Genomic DNA, 16,729 nt, shown 5'->3' with positions numbered 1-16,729 from the left:
TTATCTTCAATAATCTAGTACCCATCACAGCACTTGGCATACAACAGGTGTCAGGAAATGTTTCTTGAGTGAATGTAAGAATCTATATCATAAACATTCATCTGCTATCCAGATAGGTTCTAACCCAAGACATATTTCTTTGGATTGTTTAAAAAGCTCCTAGGAGACTTCAGGAGGGAACTGAACCACCTACCATAGCATCTCAAATAATATATTAACACATGTTATACATCATACATGTTGACATATACATTTATGCACAGGAATACCTGCCCTTACAGAATACACTTGGCCCTTGAACAACATAGGTTTGAACTGCATGGGTCTACTTATACCTGGATTTTTTTCAATAGTAAATACTACAGTACTACATAATCAGCATTGTTGAATCTGCCGATGTGGAATCATGGATACAGAGGAACTGAGTATACACAGGGCTGACTATAAACTACATGCAAATTTTCGATTGCACAGAGGGTCAGCACCCCTAACCCTCCCCCTTGTTAAGGGTCAACTGTATATATAAATATATGTAAATGAATATATACAAAGACTGTGTATGGTAGCAATCTACATGCACATAGAGTCAGAATAAGTGGGACCAGGTGACGTGATTTGAAAGCAGGCCCAAGGGCCTCTGATCAATACAGCCGCTACGTAGCCGCATTGCCTGAAAGTCCTCTCAGGGTCTTTTCCCTTGGGAGTGTACAAGGCATCTCATGCTCCCTCTCCCTGTCTTCTCCATGAACACAAGCCAAGGCCTCCCAGTTGTTACAGCCCTGGAGCTACTGCTCCATCGTGGGCCAGCCGGGTGCTGGAGTGGAAGACTAGAAAACAGGGCCTGATGTAGCAGCTGCCAGCTCAGCCTCTAAACATACCCCCTCCTATTGAATCCTGGCTCCTCCACAAGGTTAGCATGTGATTTATATAAGCCATCTCACTTGTCTGGATTTGCTTTTTATCTGCAAAATGCAGATAATAATAGCATCTACCTCCCAAGGTCTTGTGAGGATGGACTGAGGTCACATACATACAGCATGTAAGTCTGGGACATAATAAATATTTAGCAAATGATCATTATTATCATTACCATCAGTATTGCTTTCTTTGTCTTTCACATGGAAAATCCAGCTTGCAGAAAACACATTGACACCAAAACCACAACCTCCAGAAACTGCTGTAGGACCCCCATATACATCCAGCTTTGTCACGACGCACACAAGCACACATGTTCCTCACCTACAACAAGGGTGGGTAAGTGCAGAGATTCTCTAGTTAGGCTCCTTAGTCCCAAGATACCTACCACTAATCAAACAATATTCTACTGCATAAATTAATACAGCCTCAGCATCTGACATGCCCAGAAAATGTAACTGTTGTTCATTAACTTCAGAATTAGTCTCCTATTCCTTTCCCTTGACAAGACAATTTTGCAAAAGTAAATATCTAAAAACCCCCAAAACAGAGTAGCAAATTGTACTTTTGTTCCATTAAAAGACTCCCCTATTTGGGGGTACTAGATCACATTATAACATTGCAAAACTGTCAAGAGTGTAATTAACCCGTGTTGCTTCACATTCCTGATGTGGCAATTGTTTTAAGACAGGGCTTTATAAGGGACCAAATGAAAGCAGTGAGTGACATGTGATGCTCTGAACTTCAGGGTACCCATCAGAAGAAGGGGCAGAAGGAAGGCCAGGAGAGGTAATTTTTGAAGACAAGGCCATGTTCAGTCTGAAGATGCTTCCACTTCTGTTGTTACTCCACGTGCAGCTTTCCAAGGCCTTTCTAGTACATTCTGAATCCCTACAAGGGAAAACTACAAAAATTGTTCAGGTAACTCAACTATCAATTAGGTGGGCGGTTGATTTGCTGGTGATGAGGAAATTGTTTGGGGTCTCTTCTCTTTTTAGTTAAAGCAGCCTGAAAGGATTATGTGAATGATTTGTTTGAGGTTAAACGTCTGGTTTCAATGATTTGGAGAGTTCCAAGCTGGGCCCTCTGAAAGCCGGGCATGCAAACAAGCTGGGCTCTTCAAACCCTCAGAAAATACTGCTGCCGAGCTGCTGCAGCTGGGGAAAACTTTTAGAAGGAATGGTTTTAATTATAAAATGATTTTCTTTCTCACTTACCTAAGATTTTCCCTTCTAGTGTATCTGTAACACAGTTACTACATGACTGGTGCTTTCTATATGGACTTGTCTTTGCAGCCAAAAATCTCAGGTGTACATAGAGTGTGAGGATGGGAAACTATAAGGAACTAGAAATCAGTTCATAGCGTAATCATATTTCCTAAAACCAGGTTATGGGGCTGTTTATAAACTCTTGAAACCACTGTAAAAGCAAAACTGATAGCTTTTTTCCATTGTTTCACAGTATGAAAGTCAGGCCAAATTTGTAAAGAAACACAAGGGAATGCTGTCAGAAGTTTGTCGTGCACAATTTTCTTAGCATGACAGTTTTAGAAAAGCATTCCTTCTTGTTGATTTTTTTCTTTCACTTAAAAAAATATATTTCTTACAATGATAACAGTAACCCCTGGGCTAATAGAAGTGATTAAGTACTTACTCTGTACAAAGCGCCCTGCTCAGCATTTCACAAACATTGTCTCATTTCATCCTACAACAATCCTATGAGGGTGGATTATTATTTCCACTTTAGAGACAAATGTGAATCTGAAGTCATCTAAGTGATGTGTCCAAGGACACAAAATTAATCTGTGGCAGAGCTAAGATTTGAACCCAAATCTATCTGATCTCAAAGCCTGTGTGAGCACAAAATTGCTCTGTCCTGTGTCACTTGCAAAGTGCCACTTAAGGATGCTTAAGGTGAGAGAAAGAAGTTTCATAATTGGCTCGTTAACACCCCTCAGAAACTTCTTAATGAGTTTTGGCTCCTCCCAAAGAGTTACTGTGGTGGATAAAATGCTAATGACAGTGATGCTGCTGTTGTCCCAAAACATGCTTGGAATTCTTCTTGTGAAGCTGTTAATTCTCATTTGAGAAGCAACCTGGTGAATTGGGACCTGATTATCTTCTTGGCAAGTTCCTTATTTCTCTGCATCTTCATGTCTTAATGTGCATGATTAAACCTTCTCTACAGTAGTGAAAAGAGGATTAAAAAAGAGAATCTGCATTACTGCAACTAATATTTCAAGGAGTCAATAAATGCTGATGCTGTTTTATTTTTTTTTGTTTTTTTAATAAAAATAAGAAGGCAGTCTCCTGACTGTGTACTAGCATTTTGCTTGAGGATGTGGAACTCACCCCTTATGAAATACCTATTTTTATGCATAAATATTAACTGTAGCACTGAATGGATGGACTGTTCTTTCCAAAGGCAATGTTCTCTCCAAGTAGACCAGAAAATTTGTGCTTTTATCTTTGTGACTATCAGGCTATTCGTTTTGGTTTGACCTCTGCAATAACTTAAAAAGGAATGCAAAATGCACAGAGAACAGAAGGAAATTTCACAGCAAATCTCTTATATGTTTGGCTTTTTCCAGAATTACCTAGAAAAGTTCTACCAATTACCAAGGTACAACTATCAGTCTGAAAGGAAGAACAGCACTAGTGTGATTGTTGAGAAGCTTAAAGAAATGCAGCGATTCTTTGGGTTGAACATAACAGGGAAGCCAAATGAGGAAACCTTGGAGATGATGCGAAAGCCTCGCTGTGGAGTGCCGGATACTGGCAATTTTATGATAACCCCAGGAAACCCCAAGTGGAAACAAACTGACCTGACCTACAGGTAATATATCTAGAGTTTCAGAATTCACTCATTCAGCCCATGTTCACTGAACTCTTATGACGTGTCAGGCACTGTTCTAGGATTTGGAATACACTAGAGAGAAACAAATGAATAAATATCCCTGCTCTTATAGAGTTTAGATTCTAGTGAATGAGTATGAGGATGAAAGGGTAAAGATCCCATGGGTTCTTTTCAATCCAAAGCCTGCCATTTTTGTCTTCTTTCTCGATCAATCTAAAGAGGACTATGGCAATGTTAGGCTGTTTCTCTAAGAATTCACTTTAGGACCCAAAAAAGGCTTAATCATTGCTGGAGAGAATCTAGCCCCACCATTCATGCATCTTGATGATAATAACAATAATAATGATACCCAATGTTTGTTGAATACTACTATTTGCCAAGTAGTGAACTAAATGCTTTACATACATTTAATCTCACAACAACCTTATGAGAGGGGTACTATTCTATTATCCTCATTTTATGAATAACGAAACTGAGTTTAAAGACATGTAGTAACTGGTCCAGAACCTACGTCTGTCTTCAACCCTAAGTCCTGCACCCCCTCCTTGCACCCTCTTCAGTGGTAGCATATCACATATGCACAAACACCAAACTAGAGCAGTTCAATCTACTGATGGACTGCTGTTCTAAACAATAATGAACCCTTCACACACCTTCTCATTTTGAAGGATTATTAACTATACCCCAGACTTGTCAGAGGCTGAAGTGGAAACAGTTCTTGAGAAAGCCTTTAAACTCTGGAGTCTCGCTTCACCCCTGAACTTCACCAAGACCTCACAGGAAGAAGCAGATATCAAGATTGCCTTTCTCCAAGGAGGTAGGCTCCAAGCAGTCATGCTCGATTTTGCTTTCCCTGGCTAAACTGAGACTTGGCAAATACCTAATACAAATCGTTTTATTTCAGATCATGGGGACAATTCTCCATTTGATGGACCCAATGGAATCCTTGCTCATGCCTTTCAGCCAGGCCCAGGTATTGGAGGAGATGTTCACTTTGATGCAGAAGAAACATGGACCAATACCTCCAGAAGTAAGTTAACCAAGGTTATGTCCACATGCAGCTTCTAAATGAACTTTTCCACATTAGAATTTGCCCTCCTACACACACACACACACACACACAGCCAAGTTATTGTAACATTTCACACTCACACAAACTGATCATCTAAAATTCTTGCTACCTCAAGATACTAAGTTAATTTAGGTTTAGAAAAAATCCTGAAGCTAAATTCTGACCTTGTTTCCTAAGGCAGGAATCAGAAAACAACAGATCATGGCTAAGTCCTTCCTGGTCCTATTTGTATAAATAAAGTTTTATTGGAACAGGGCCACATACTCTTTTGTTTATGTATCATCTATGGCCGCTTTCATACCACAATAACAAAGCTGAGTGGTTGACACAGAGACCATACGGCTCATAAAAATCTAAAATATTTACTATCTGGACTCTTATAGAAAAAGTTTGCTTACCACTGCTTTAGGGTATATATTTTAATATTGTGAAATTTAATGATGTTTGAAAAAGATTCCTATTTTTGGAAATTCAGAAATAATTGGTTTATTTAGAAAACTGACCTATTTAGGAAGGAGCAACCATCTAGTTATTCTCGTTCATCTAGTGATTTCATCTTCGTGGAGCTCTTTTTCAATGATATGTTTCCATATAGCAAACTACCCCTTTCAGGAGAAGACTCAGAGTAAGAAGAAGACGACCTGAAGGGAAGAACTGAGAATAAGGAGAGATATATTCAGACCATTTGGTACTTTACAAGGCTACAGGGTAACAAGAGGCCACAGAACACTTTTTAGAAAATAATAAGAAAGAGCCTTTTACCATTGCTTGGGACCTGTTCCTCCCACCATTTTCTCAACATAAATGTTCTGAGTGTTTATTCTACCTAAGTCCCTGTGCTAGGAGCTGTGAGTACCCAAAAATAATAAACACTCCCCACGACTTTGCATTCTTATTGCCCTCCCCACTAGTTCAGATGGTCATTACCTCTTACTGGAATTAACTGGTCCAGATTCCCACATGGACTGTTCACCTCCGATCTCGGCTCCCTCTAATTTTCCCCAGCACTGTAAGAAGTTTTGTCCTTGGAAAGCCCATCTTTATATTTGGAAAGCCCAGGGTTTACATTTTCTAGGCCAAATATGTCCACATACCTTCACTTGACACTGAAAGCTCTTCGAGGTCTTCCAAACTCATCTTTCATGGCTTGTCTTCGTATTTCACACACAGCAGCCACATGGCACATTCACTGTTCCTAGATCACATCATGTGCTTTCCAACTGCCCTACATTTGCTCACATTGCTTCCTCTTCCTGAAACGCCTTTCCCCACACCCTAAGCCCCACCTTTCAAAATCACTCTTTCCATGCTACGTCAAATGCCACACCCATCCTGTCTTTCAGCTGGAAATGAAGCCTTCCTCTCAGAATAAAAACAGCCTTGATTTTTTCTTCTCTAACTGCCCTCCTCTTTATTCTGTTCATTCTATTTGTTTGCACACATCTCCCCTTTTACTCTATGCACCATGACAAATCTCCCAGAGCCCCTTGCCCAGTACTCCAGACACTCAAAGATGTTTTTTAAAGCATTTACAAATGCAAAATGGAAGGATGTGATGATCAAGAAAGAAAGTCTTGGCGCATGGGTAGAATATTACAAGGCTAATTATCATCAGGAAGTTGAACATGGTGGTAAGAACACAGGTCTTGCCATCATACCTGGGTTCAACCCCAGCTCTACCACTTATTAGTTGCAAGGCCAATATAACAAGGTATTCAAAAATCTCTGGGCTTCAGTTCCTTTATCGTAAAAGTAATCTAACAATTCTTCATAAAAATGTTGTTAAGATTAAATATTATTACAATTCCTAGCATATAAGAAAGTGCTGTACAACTATGATTGTTTTTTAAGTAGACATGTAAGAAAATGCACAGTGTGTTTGTGAAATGGCACATAGACTAGCTGGAGTGAAGGATTCACATCAGAAATCTAGTCTTCAAATGTCTGCTGGAGCCAAATGGAGTAGTCTTGGACTTGGCAAAGGAGCTCGGGCTTTATTTGACAGGAAGTGCAAGCCTTGAAAGTTTTTAAGCTCCCAGTAAAGAAAGGCACTATGCGCATGGAAGTTAAAAGATAAGAGTAGGAAGCAATAAGAAGCAGCGTTTGTCTCTTTCTGGTGGAAAATTCCTGAAGCTTCCTGGAGAGCTCAGAATCAAGGAAGAGCTGGTGCTGAGTGGTCAGGGAGCCAAAGTGAGTCAGCTCTGCATCTGAGGCCACTCTTGCTGCCTGGCAGACTGAGACTCTCCTCATGGGGCTCTGGGCCTGGGAGACTGGAGAGGGGTAGGTGTGAGTGCATGGGAGGAGAGGGCTTCTGAGAGTCATGAGACCTGTGATGACCCTGCCATCATTTCCCTGAGCCTCAGGCCCATGAAATATGGGAATTGGAATAAAGGCAGCAGTCTTTCTTGGTTCTAAGATTTGGTGAGGAGCTCATACTCACCTAATCTTAACCTATAACCCCTACCTTGATTCCTTCTAATCTCCGTTTCTTCGTGTGCCTGAAGAGAAAAGGAAAAAGGCAGGCATGGGAAAGGCTGTTTCTCCAGGCAGTTTTGGCTCAGAAGCTGCATTCCTTGAGATCCTATTTCCACCACCCTTCAATCTACTTGGAGCCATTCACCACACATGCTTGCATTTCAGATTACAACTTGTTTCTTGTTGCTGCCCATGAATTTGGCCATTCCTTGGGGCTGGCTCATTCCTCTGACCCTGGTGCCTTGATGTATCCCAACTACGCTTTCAGTGAGCCCAGCACCTACTCGCTCCCTCAAGATGACATCAGTGGCATTCAGGCCATCTATGGTAAGGTCATCTGAAGAGCAGCAGGACCTGGTGAGACCTGGCCATGTCAAGGATGTTCATTGCAGTCTTGGCTATGGTCATCGAAGTTAGAGGGCACCTGGGAGTCCATCAGGAGGAGAATATATGGGTAAAATGTGGTGGATGCCTGCCATAGAATAATGTACAGCACTGAGAAGCACTGAATCAGATGTACATAGATGAGTCTTTAAAACATTGTGCTTCCTGGAAAAGAAATAGAATGATACATATTACTCAGTGTATAAATTACACAATACATGAATCTACACAAATTAAATATGTACATAGACAAAACAAGGTATTTTCAAGAAACATGCTAACAAACATATAGATAGATAGATAGATAGATAGATAGATAGATAGATAGATAGATAGATAGAACGAACATATCCAGATTGTTGTCTGTGGGGGAAAGAGGGGAGTGGGGATGGAGTATGGAGAGAAAGAAACATTTTTTAAAGACAGGACTGATACTTTTCAGGGAGGGATATAGTGGCCTTTGCCTCTGTCTAAGTATTGTCTGATAAGACCATTGCATCTCTCCTTCCTCTTGCACTCCTGCCCCCTAGTGACTGTAAGAACAAGAAACCAGAGAAGAGGTTTGCAGCTCTCTAAAAAAAAAAAAAAAATGTTTTAAGTGTTGATTGGAAGGGAGTGTCGTGGAGTCGAATTGTGTAAAACATTCTCCCTCTCTGGTGGGACAGCAGTACAAAACCAAGCATGCCAGGGTCCCACAACTATGAATTTTATTCATGACAGTAGAATTTTCAGGAACGATGAGACCTAGTCTAACTGCCTCTACTCCCCAATTCCTTTTCCCCTGAAAACACCTCCCTTCCTCACTCACCCATATTTGAACTGTTAGCAGCCTTTCATTCTACAATGGGAAAATACATTAAAATTTAAATACTTATAGAAAAATATTTTGCTAAATTTTGACTTAGATTTATGCTGTGGGGACCTCTTTCCAGAAGGTGGATTTTAGTGAGAAAGGAGAAAGTAGATACTGAGTGACTAAAAATGCAGAAAGAGGAGACAAGAAGGGAAAGAAGCATGGGATTCTAATTTTAAACTGGCATAGGGCAGGGGGAAGAATTCAGATTTCTTTATTTCACAACTTAGCTTGGAACTGTCCCTAAAGCCACCATTACTCTTTTATTTTTGTTTTAATTTTTTTTTTAATTGGGGAATAGTTGTTTTGCAATGTTGTGTTAGTTTCTACTGTACAGTGAAATGGAGTTCCCTGTGCTATACCTCAGGTTCTTATGAGTTATCTATTTTATACATATTAGTGTATATATGTCAATCCCAATCTCCCAATTCATCTTACCCCCCTCTTTTATTTTTTAATTTAAAAAAATAAAACTTTTAAGAGGGACTAATGTGTGATTACTTTAACGCCTTATAGGATAGTCAGCTAGCATTTCTTTTCATATGAAACCCTTCACCAACCTGAGAAGTAACTGAAATACACCAAAATTCACCCTGGACTCATGCTTATAAAAAGCCTTTTTACTTTCAGGACCTTCGAGCAACCCTGTCCAACCTACTGGACCAACCACACCCACAGCCTGTGACCCCAGACTGACATTTGATGCTATCACTACACTCCGCGGAGAAATACTTTTCTTTAAAGACAAGTATAAGAATGAACTATTCCTTCCTTTGACTTCTTTCACTGGCATAACTTAAAACTGGATTCTAATTAAGTCACATATTACACATTACTCAGCTTTTCCTTTGAATTCTATGCATATGAATCTCGTTGGAATTGATAGTGCTTTCTGGGTAAATCAAAACGTCCAGGAAAAGAAAAAAAAAAGCTAAAACACTTGTAAGCATTTAGATGTTTGTGATGATGTAAACAGACATGGACTCTAGCTGTTGGGAACTCTATAGCTGGGTTTACCCAACACCAAAATAGCATTCAATTCCACCCAGTTCATTCAAGTGAATGGAAACTGTCACCTAATAAGCTGCAGGGAAAATCATCTGACTGAATTTTTCAATTTTCCATTGGCTATTCTGTGATTGTGTACTCACAGGCTGAGTGTACTTGTATTGCTTTTGCTAGAATATTCTAAATATTCTCATCATATTGTAGCAACAATAATGAAAGAGACTAACAAAATAAAACTTGTCAATGTGTGAGGAGGGGGGCAATGCAAAATGTAATCAAATAAGGTCACTCCTATCAGCTCCTCTGAAAACTGTAAAGTACTCACCAGATGGACAGTATCACCATAAAGCGCTGGCCATATGCTGGTCACTGTGCTGGAAGCATTGCCTTCATTGTATGTTATATCCTCCCAGCAATCTTATAGGATCAATACCAGCCCAAGACTCACAGAAGCTGCCTGCTTAGACTATTGTGTGTGGTTTTCTCCCTTGTGTTCCATAGGTACTTCTGGAGAAAGCATCCTCACCTACGAAGAGTTGAACTCAATTTCATTTCTCTCTTGTGGCCATCCCTGCCAAATGGTATACAGGCTGCTTATGAGGATTTTGACAGGGACCTAATTTTCGTATTCAAAGGTAACTGCCTAAGGTTTTCATCTTATTTTAGTTCCTCCTGAAGGGAAGGGCAGGACTTCTTTGTGGTCCCTTCCAGGTTCAAGGAGATGAGTCAAGGAGAATGTTAGGCTGGCTGGGCTTTTGTCACGAGACCTGGGTTGGGTCGCATCTCCACCACTAAATGCTGTATGAACTTGAGTATGTTGTACCTTCTTCAAGCATCAGTTTTCTCACCTACAAAATGAGAACACTTGATTAGACCACCTTTAGCCTTCCTCCACCCTCATCCCAGATATAATTTTCTAAGATTCCCCAAGGCTCTAGTTTAATCTCTGTATAGAAGTCACATGAGATAAGATGTTCAAGTGTGGGGCCCTGAGTGTCAGGCTAAGAAGTTGGAAATGTTTTAGAGGTGCTAGGAAATCCTAGAGTTATCATAGCCCAATGGTCTTGACTTTACCACCTCTATCTTTTCAAGACTATTTTTTCCATTTTCATTTCTATGATGAATTTATGCAAAGATTAAGAATTGGTATACATTTTATAGGAATGGTAAAACTTTATCTAACATATAACCTGAATCATTGGCAGGCAATCAATACTGGGCTGTAAGTGGCTATGATATTCAGCAAGGTTATCCCAAGAATATAGTAAACTATGGCTTCCCATGCAGTGTTCAAGCAATAGATGCAGCTGTTTCCTACGGGGGAAAGACATACTTCTTTGTAAACAACCAATTCTGGAGGTAAGATAAACTATTTTGTCCATTAGAGATTGAAATCTATGTTTCTTTACCCTCTCTACAAACCATCAATGATCAGGCATCTGAAGGTTTAAAATATCTAGGTGGTCTCTGATAAGCATTCTTTTTCACAAGATGATTGATGTCGCTATGGCTTTTGAAAATTTTATAAAGTTAAGATGCCTGCACAATGATATTGAGGATTCTATATCCTGAAACAGAGCAAACTTTAATAAAGCACTAAAATGGGATGCAAAGAAAGAGTTAGGCTAATTCTCATTTATTCATTAAATTCTAAGAGTTAAATTCTACTACACTCAAGCAAATGTTATACGGAGCTTGATTCCCAACTTGAAATTATTATTTATATTTATTCAGATAGAGAGAGACTATGAACCAATTAAGTAAAAGCCTTAGAACATATAAGTTCTCCTTTTTGAAAATAACACTGCCCCAACAATCAGAAGCCTGTTTTCATATTAGTGATACCCATATATTTTATAAATATGTATGTACCCTTAGGTAGAGAAGTTAACCACTGTTAGTTTCCCAGTAAATAGGACATTGTGAAGAACAAATGAGAAAATATGTGTGAAGGCATTATGTAAATTACATACAATTTAAAGAAAACTATTAATCACTGTACACTGTATTGGTCTTAAAATGTGGGACAATTTTTTTTTCTCATCAGATATGATGACCAAAGTCAATCCATGGAACCAGGTTATCCCAAAAGCATAGCAAGTAGCTTTCAAGAAATAGAAAGTAGAGTTGATGCAGTTTTCCAGAAGAATTGTAAGTAGAAAAAAAAAAAAAAAACTTAATAAATTAAAAAAAATTTTAAGTAGCTCATTTGCATTGCAAAGTTATATTAGGACAGGAGTGGGGTCTTTTTAATTGAAAACATCTAAGATCTGCTACAAGCTAATTCAATACATTATATCTTTTTTTTTTCTTCTTATAGCCTTCGTCTTTTTCTTCAGTGGACCAAGATATTATGCATTTGATCTTAGTACTCGTAGGATTACTAGAGTTGAAAGAAGCAATAGATGGCTTAACTGTAGATAAAGCCGAAGCAAAATCAAGTGCGTTTGTGTCCATTTTCTGAATATGGAAGGGAGCTCTAATCTGCATATCTATTACATTGTGTCCTATTTATACTTTTCTCAACAATAAGTAATATTGTTTCCTCTGACTGTATTCATTGGACCGATCCTCACTGAAAATATGTTTGGAGTATTCCACTGTTTGCAGAGGCTGATTTTGTCTTATATTCCACCTCAGTTTAGTGAATCCATCACAATGAGAAGGAAATTAAGCCTTCTTTGCCACCTCAATATTATTTCCTCACTTGCTTATTTGACTTCTAAAATGCCCATTTATTCTTGTCTTTTAAATATGTCTTAAGTGTAACTGCTACATGTAATTTAGCACTGGATTTTGGTTATAAGTAAGGATTATGAACAACATAAATAGTACACATTGTCTTTTGCCAAAAATGTGGTGCTGGTTTCCACTCTTGGAAAGAAATGTTGTTGATACTTGTTGTGGATTGAATTGTGTCCCCCAAAAAAGGTATGTTGAAGCCCTGACCCCAGGTACCTACAGATGTACCTAATTTGGAACTAGCATCTTTGAGGATGTAATTAGTTAACATGAGGTTATACTGGATCAGAGTAGGCCTAAAAACTGATGTTCTTATAAGAGGAGAGACATAGACACACAGTGAAGAAGGCCATGTAAAGATAGAGACAGGATTGGAATGACGCATCTACATGCCAAGGATTGCCGGCAACCACCAGAAGCTGGAAGAGGCAAGGAAGGATCCTCCCTAGAGCCTTCAGAGAGAAGAACATGGCCCTCTTGACACCTTGATTTTGAATTTGTAACTTCCAAATTGTGATTTTAAAAATTTCTGTTGTTTTAAGCTACGAAGTTTGTGATACTTTGTTAAAGCAGCTCTAGGAAGCTGATACAGTACACCGGACTTATGGAAATGAATCAGTACAGAAATACAGACTTGCAACCCCAGTAAAGATTACTGGCATCTTCCCAGCGGAGCAGCAAAAAGGAGGGGTACCACTTCCTCTCCCGCCTCCTGGCTTCTAGAGTTCAAGGAAATGGGCCAGTTCAATCTGTTGTTCCTTATTTCTGTTTTTCCCTGGGATCCTCAGGAGGACACCCTCTATAGATAACCAGGGCTTGCCACACAAACAGAATAGTGTTGGGCACAAAATTCAATAAATCTCATTTAATTGAATTAAACTGAGCTTAGATGCATAAATTTGCTAATGGCTCTTTTCTGTTAAGAACTTTAAGATTTGTGGTATCATAATGACTAGTCTAGACATTAAAATCATTATAATGTCATATCTGCAGTTGTTAGAATGTAATGTAGTGTAGCTTATTATACAATAAAGTATGTGAATTGTAAAATATATTTATCACTAGCACATCCTTTTTTCTTTTTCTGTTAAAGTTTGTAAACCCCACAGATGATTAATTTAGTATACTTTGATACTTTTTTCTGGTTCAAAATTTATGTATTAAATGATTTCAAAATAAATATTTTAAATGACCGACTTGTGATCTACTATCATTTCTTAAGATACTACCACATAGTTCATCTAAAGTATAAAAAGGAAATTTCAATATATTTTCAGCCATTTTACTTTATCAAAAATATTACAACATTGATATTAAACTTTTAGATATTACTTCACAGGTTTATGAAATATTTTATCAATATTCTATGTCCTCAAAGATTCCCTCAAGTATGTCAATACATTATTCTCAACTTATTTTACAAGATAAGAAAATAGAAACTAGTATATACTATAATTTCATTTATTCAACAATTAATCACCTACCTGTTCCAGGTGCTGTGCTAGGGAAAGTGAAAGAGGTGTATAAGCAATTCATTGTATCAATGTCAAAGGGCAAAAGGACCTGTAAGAACTGGATATTTCATTAAGAGTCAGTTCCAGACTATGGCATTTTCTAAAACTTCTTATGAAATCAGTTTTTAGAAGCACAAAGATGGGAGATTCATCTCAGAACACCTGCTAGTTGCACCAGTTAGTTATGACAGATTCTTGGCCCAAGCCTCATCCGTACATTTTCAAGATAAGAACTGAGTTTATGTTATTTCTTTAACCATATTTCACAGTCATAGGAAGTGAACAGCAATACAAAGTATAGTAAAGAATTTTTTAAATTAGCCCTTTTTTTGGTTTTCTTCTTGACAACATGTGGTATTTTTTGGATGTTACGTTGAAGTTTTATGTGAGGACAAGAGATTTAAAAATCCAAGCTTAAAACTTTAAGAATGATATTACTTTTATCTTAGGTTGAGTTTCCTAAAAAGCAAAGACTAAGACAAGACTTTGGTGCAGTTACTTTATTCGGGACATGGTCCCAGGAAGCAAGAGTGAGGTAGCAAGCAGAGTGAAACAGAAAGAGGGAAAGTCAATACAAGTATGTGTTATTGAGGTTTCTACTATGGGCAGCTGGGGCTCAATTCCGTCAGGACCTCCTGAGAAGCTTACAGAACACCTTTCAATTGTTCAAATCTCCAGTGGATCGGAGGCTGGATCCGATCCAACCTCCAATTCCCTCCTTCAATTCCCTCCCCCACTGGGTAGCTCTAAGGAATTGACCTGTAGGCTCCATGGCAGCTCAATGCCCTGGCTAGAAAGCAGAAAGACACCAAGTCTGTGGTTAAGGTTGGACTTTGTCAGAGTAAGGTGAGTTACACAAGCCTGTCCACCACCATACAACTAAAATCAGAGGTGTACTGAGGGGATTGTGACATGGGGCACCAGAGGCACCTCCTATAACTTTGTTGTTGGGAGATTAAAATGATGGGAAATTGGAGATGGCATCTTTGGAGAAACTTACTCACCCAAGAAAAAAGATTTACAGATACCAACACTACAGAAATCTCAATGGGACAGAGACTGCTAGTTACCTATATGTTAACACGATTCCCCCCTTCCTTTGTTGCAGTAAGACTCCAATTTCATTTGAGGTAGCAATGCATCCAGCTAAGAGACTACATTTTGTAGCCTTGCTTACAGCTAGGTGTGGCCATGTGTTTAATTTCTTGCCAAAAAGTGTAAGCAGAATACTCTATGGGCTTATGGAAAGAGACTGGGTACTTACTTTCTCTACGTTCCTCCTTCCTGCTGCCTGTAATGCAGATACAATTGCAGAAGCCACCTGGACCATAAGGCACTGGCACTGAGAAGGTGGTGTAGCAAGGCGTCTGCTGCCTACATCCCTGATGATGTGGTGTTGTCGTACAAGCCATGGACTGCCACATCTGGCCTTCTCTTACGTGAGGAAGAAATCAGTTTATTAATCATCTATTATTTGGGGGTTTTCTATTACATTTTGACCAAATCTCATTCCAGCTAATACATCACATGAAGTGTCTGGAACCCGCCCCACCTCCCTGCAGTAACAGTCATTAACTGGCAAGCCCTGCCAGTGCACACATAGTTTCCAGTCAGCTTTCCTGTCTCGATCTTAAACAGATTGCAGAGTACAACATATCCAAACATTTTTTTAAAAAGTTTCTAATGTCAAAAACAGACACCAAAAAAAGAAACTTTGAAGAAATAGAGACAGTCCTGGGAGCAAAAGAGAATGTCAAAATGAACAAACAAAAAACATACTTAACATTCTTTAAAAATAAGACATATTTTACATCCAAAAAACATTAAAGAAATACAAAAAAGTAAAAAAATAAAAGGATACTCAGATAACTAGAAAGAGCTCTTGGAAATTAAAAATATAACTGAAATAAGAAATTCAGTAGGTGAGCTGGAAATAAAGTTGATGGAAAATAGTAAAGGATATATTGAAAACACAGAGATTTAATCCAAGAGTTCCAGTAGATATGTATTCCAGAAAGAGAAAGAGGAAACTGGGTGGAAAGAAATTATCAAAGAAATAATAGAGGAAAGCTTCCTTGAATTGAAGTTTTCATAATGAAAGAGCTCTCTTACTGCCAAGCAATGTTAATGCAAAAAGACTCACATTAAGAGACCATTATAAAACTTCAGAATATCTTGTTAAAGAGATTTTCAAAATTTTTCAGACGAGAAAAGAAAAATATCAGGAATCAGAATAAAAGTCTTTTCAACAACAATACTAGATTCTAGAAAACAATGGAACAGTAACTTCAAAATTCTAAGGGAGATTTATTTCAGCCTGATATTCCATAACCAGAAACACTCTCAGTCAAGTGTGAGGATGGAATAAACGGCATTCTAGATACGAAAAGATTAGAAACATGCATTTTCCTTGCACACTTTCTTAGACCCTCCATCCCCATTTCCCATGGCTGTCTACACATATATTTGCTCCAGTCAGGACAGATTTCCTACAGCTCATTTCCGCCATGGTACCTGTCTCCTGTGGCCTCCCTCCACTCATATGCCTTCTCCTTTCTGCTGTGAAAACCAAATCACCTACACGTTCTTCAAGAGCCAGTGCAAGCTCCACTTCCTTGAAGCCTTTAGGCCACACACATCTGCAGTGATCTCTCTATCTTTTCACCCTTCTCAGTCTCAAGAATCTTCATATGCATTTTGCTACTTTTCTCATTTTATCTGGCATTAGTCTCTGTATATGTCTGAATTCACCAACAAGATTGGAACAGTATCTTAGTGTGACAGGCAAATAGAAAGTGCTTGGTAAACATCTGATGTTTACCCAGTTAATTAGGATAATCTGATTCCTGAATCAATTGTCTTTTCATGACACCATACTTTTTTTTTTTTTTTTTTTGAGAAACAGACATG

At 38.6% G+C, this 16,729-nt stretch overlaps 1 protein-coding gene across 1 annotated transcript; it reads left to right on the top strand.

The window, feature by feature from the left end:
• The first annotated feature begins 1,658 nt into the window (after positions 1-1,658).
• MMP8 (matrix metallopeptidase 8) lies at positions 1,659-16,712 on the top strand. The gene is made up of 10 exons (XM_082340067.1): positions 1,659-1,836; positions 3,506-3,750; positions 4,440-4,588; positions 4,676-4,801; positions 7,484-7,645; positions 9,186-9,303; positions 10,065-10,198; positions 10,769-10,922; positions 11,611-11,714; positions 11,884-16,712. The coding sequence occupies exons 1-10, from the start codon at positions 1,726-1,728 to the stop codon at positions 11,985-11,987; spliced, it is 1,407 nt and encodes a 468-aa protein (XP_082196193.1). The 5' UTR covers positions 1,659-1,725; the 3' UTR covers positions 11,988-16,712.
• Positions 16,713-16,729: the final 17 nt, after the last annotated feature.

This window comes from Balaenoptera borealis (genome assembly GCF_965194805.1).
Source record: "Balaenoptera borealis genome assembly, chromosome: 11".
NCBI classification, from domain to species: domain Eukaryota; kingdom Metazoa; phylum Chordata; class Mammalia; order Artiodactyla; family Balaenopteridae; genus Balaenoptera; species Balaenoptera borealis.
This window is presented reverse-complemented; position numbering and strand designations above follow the sequence as displayed.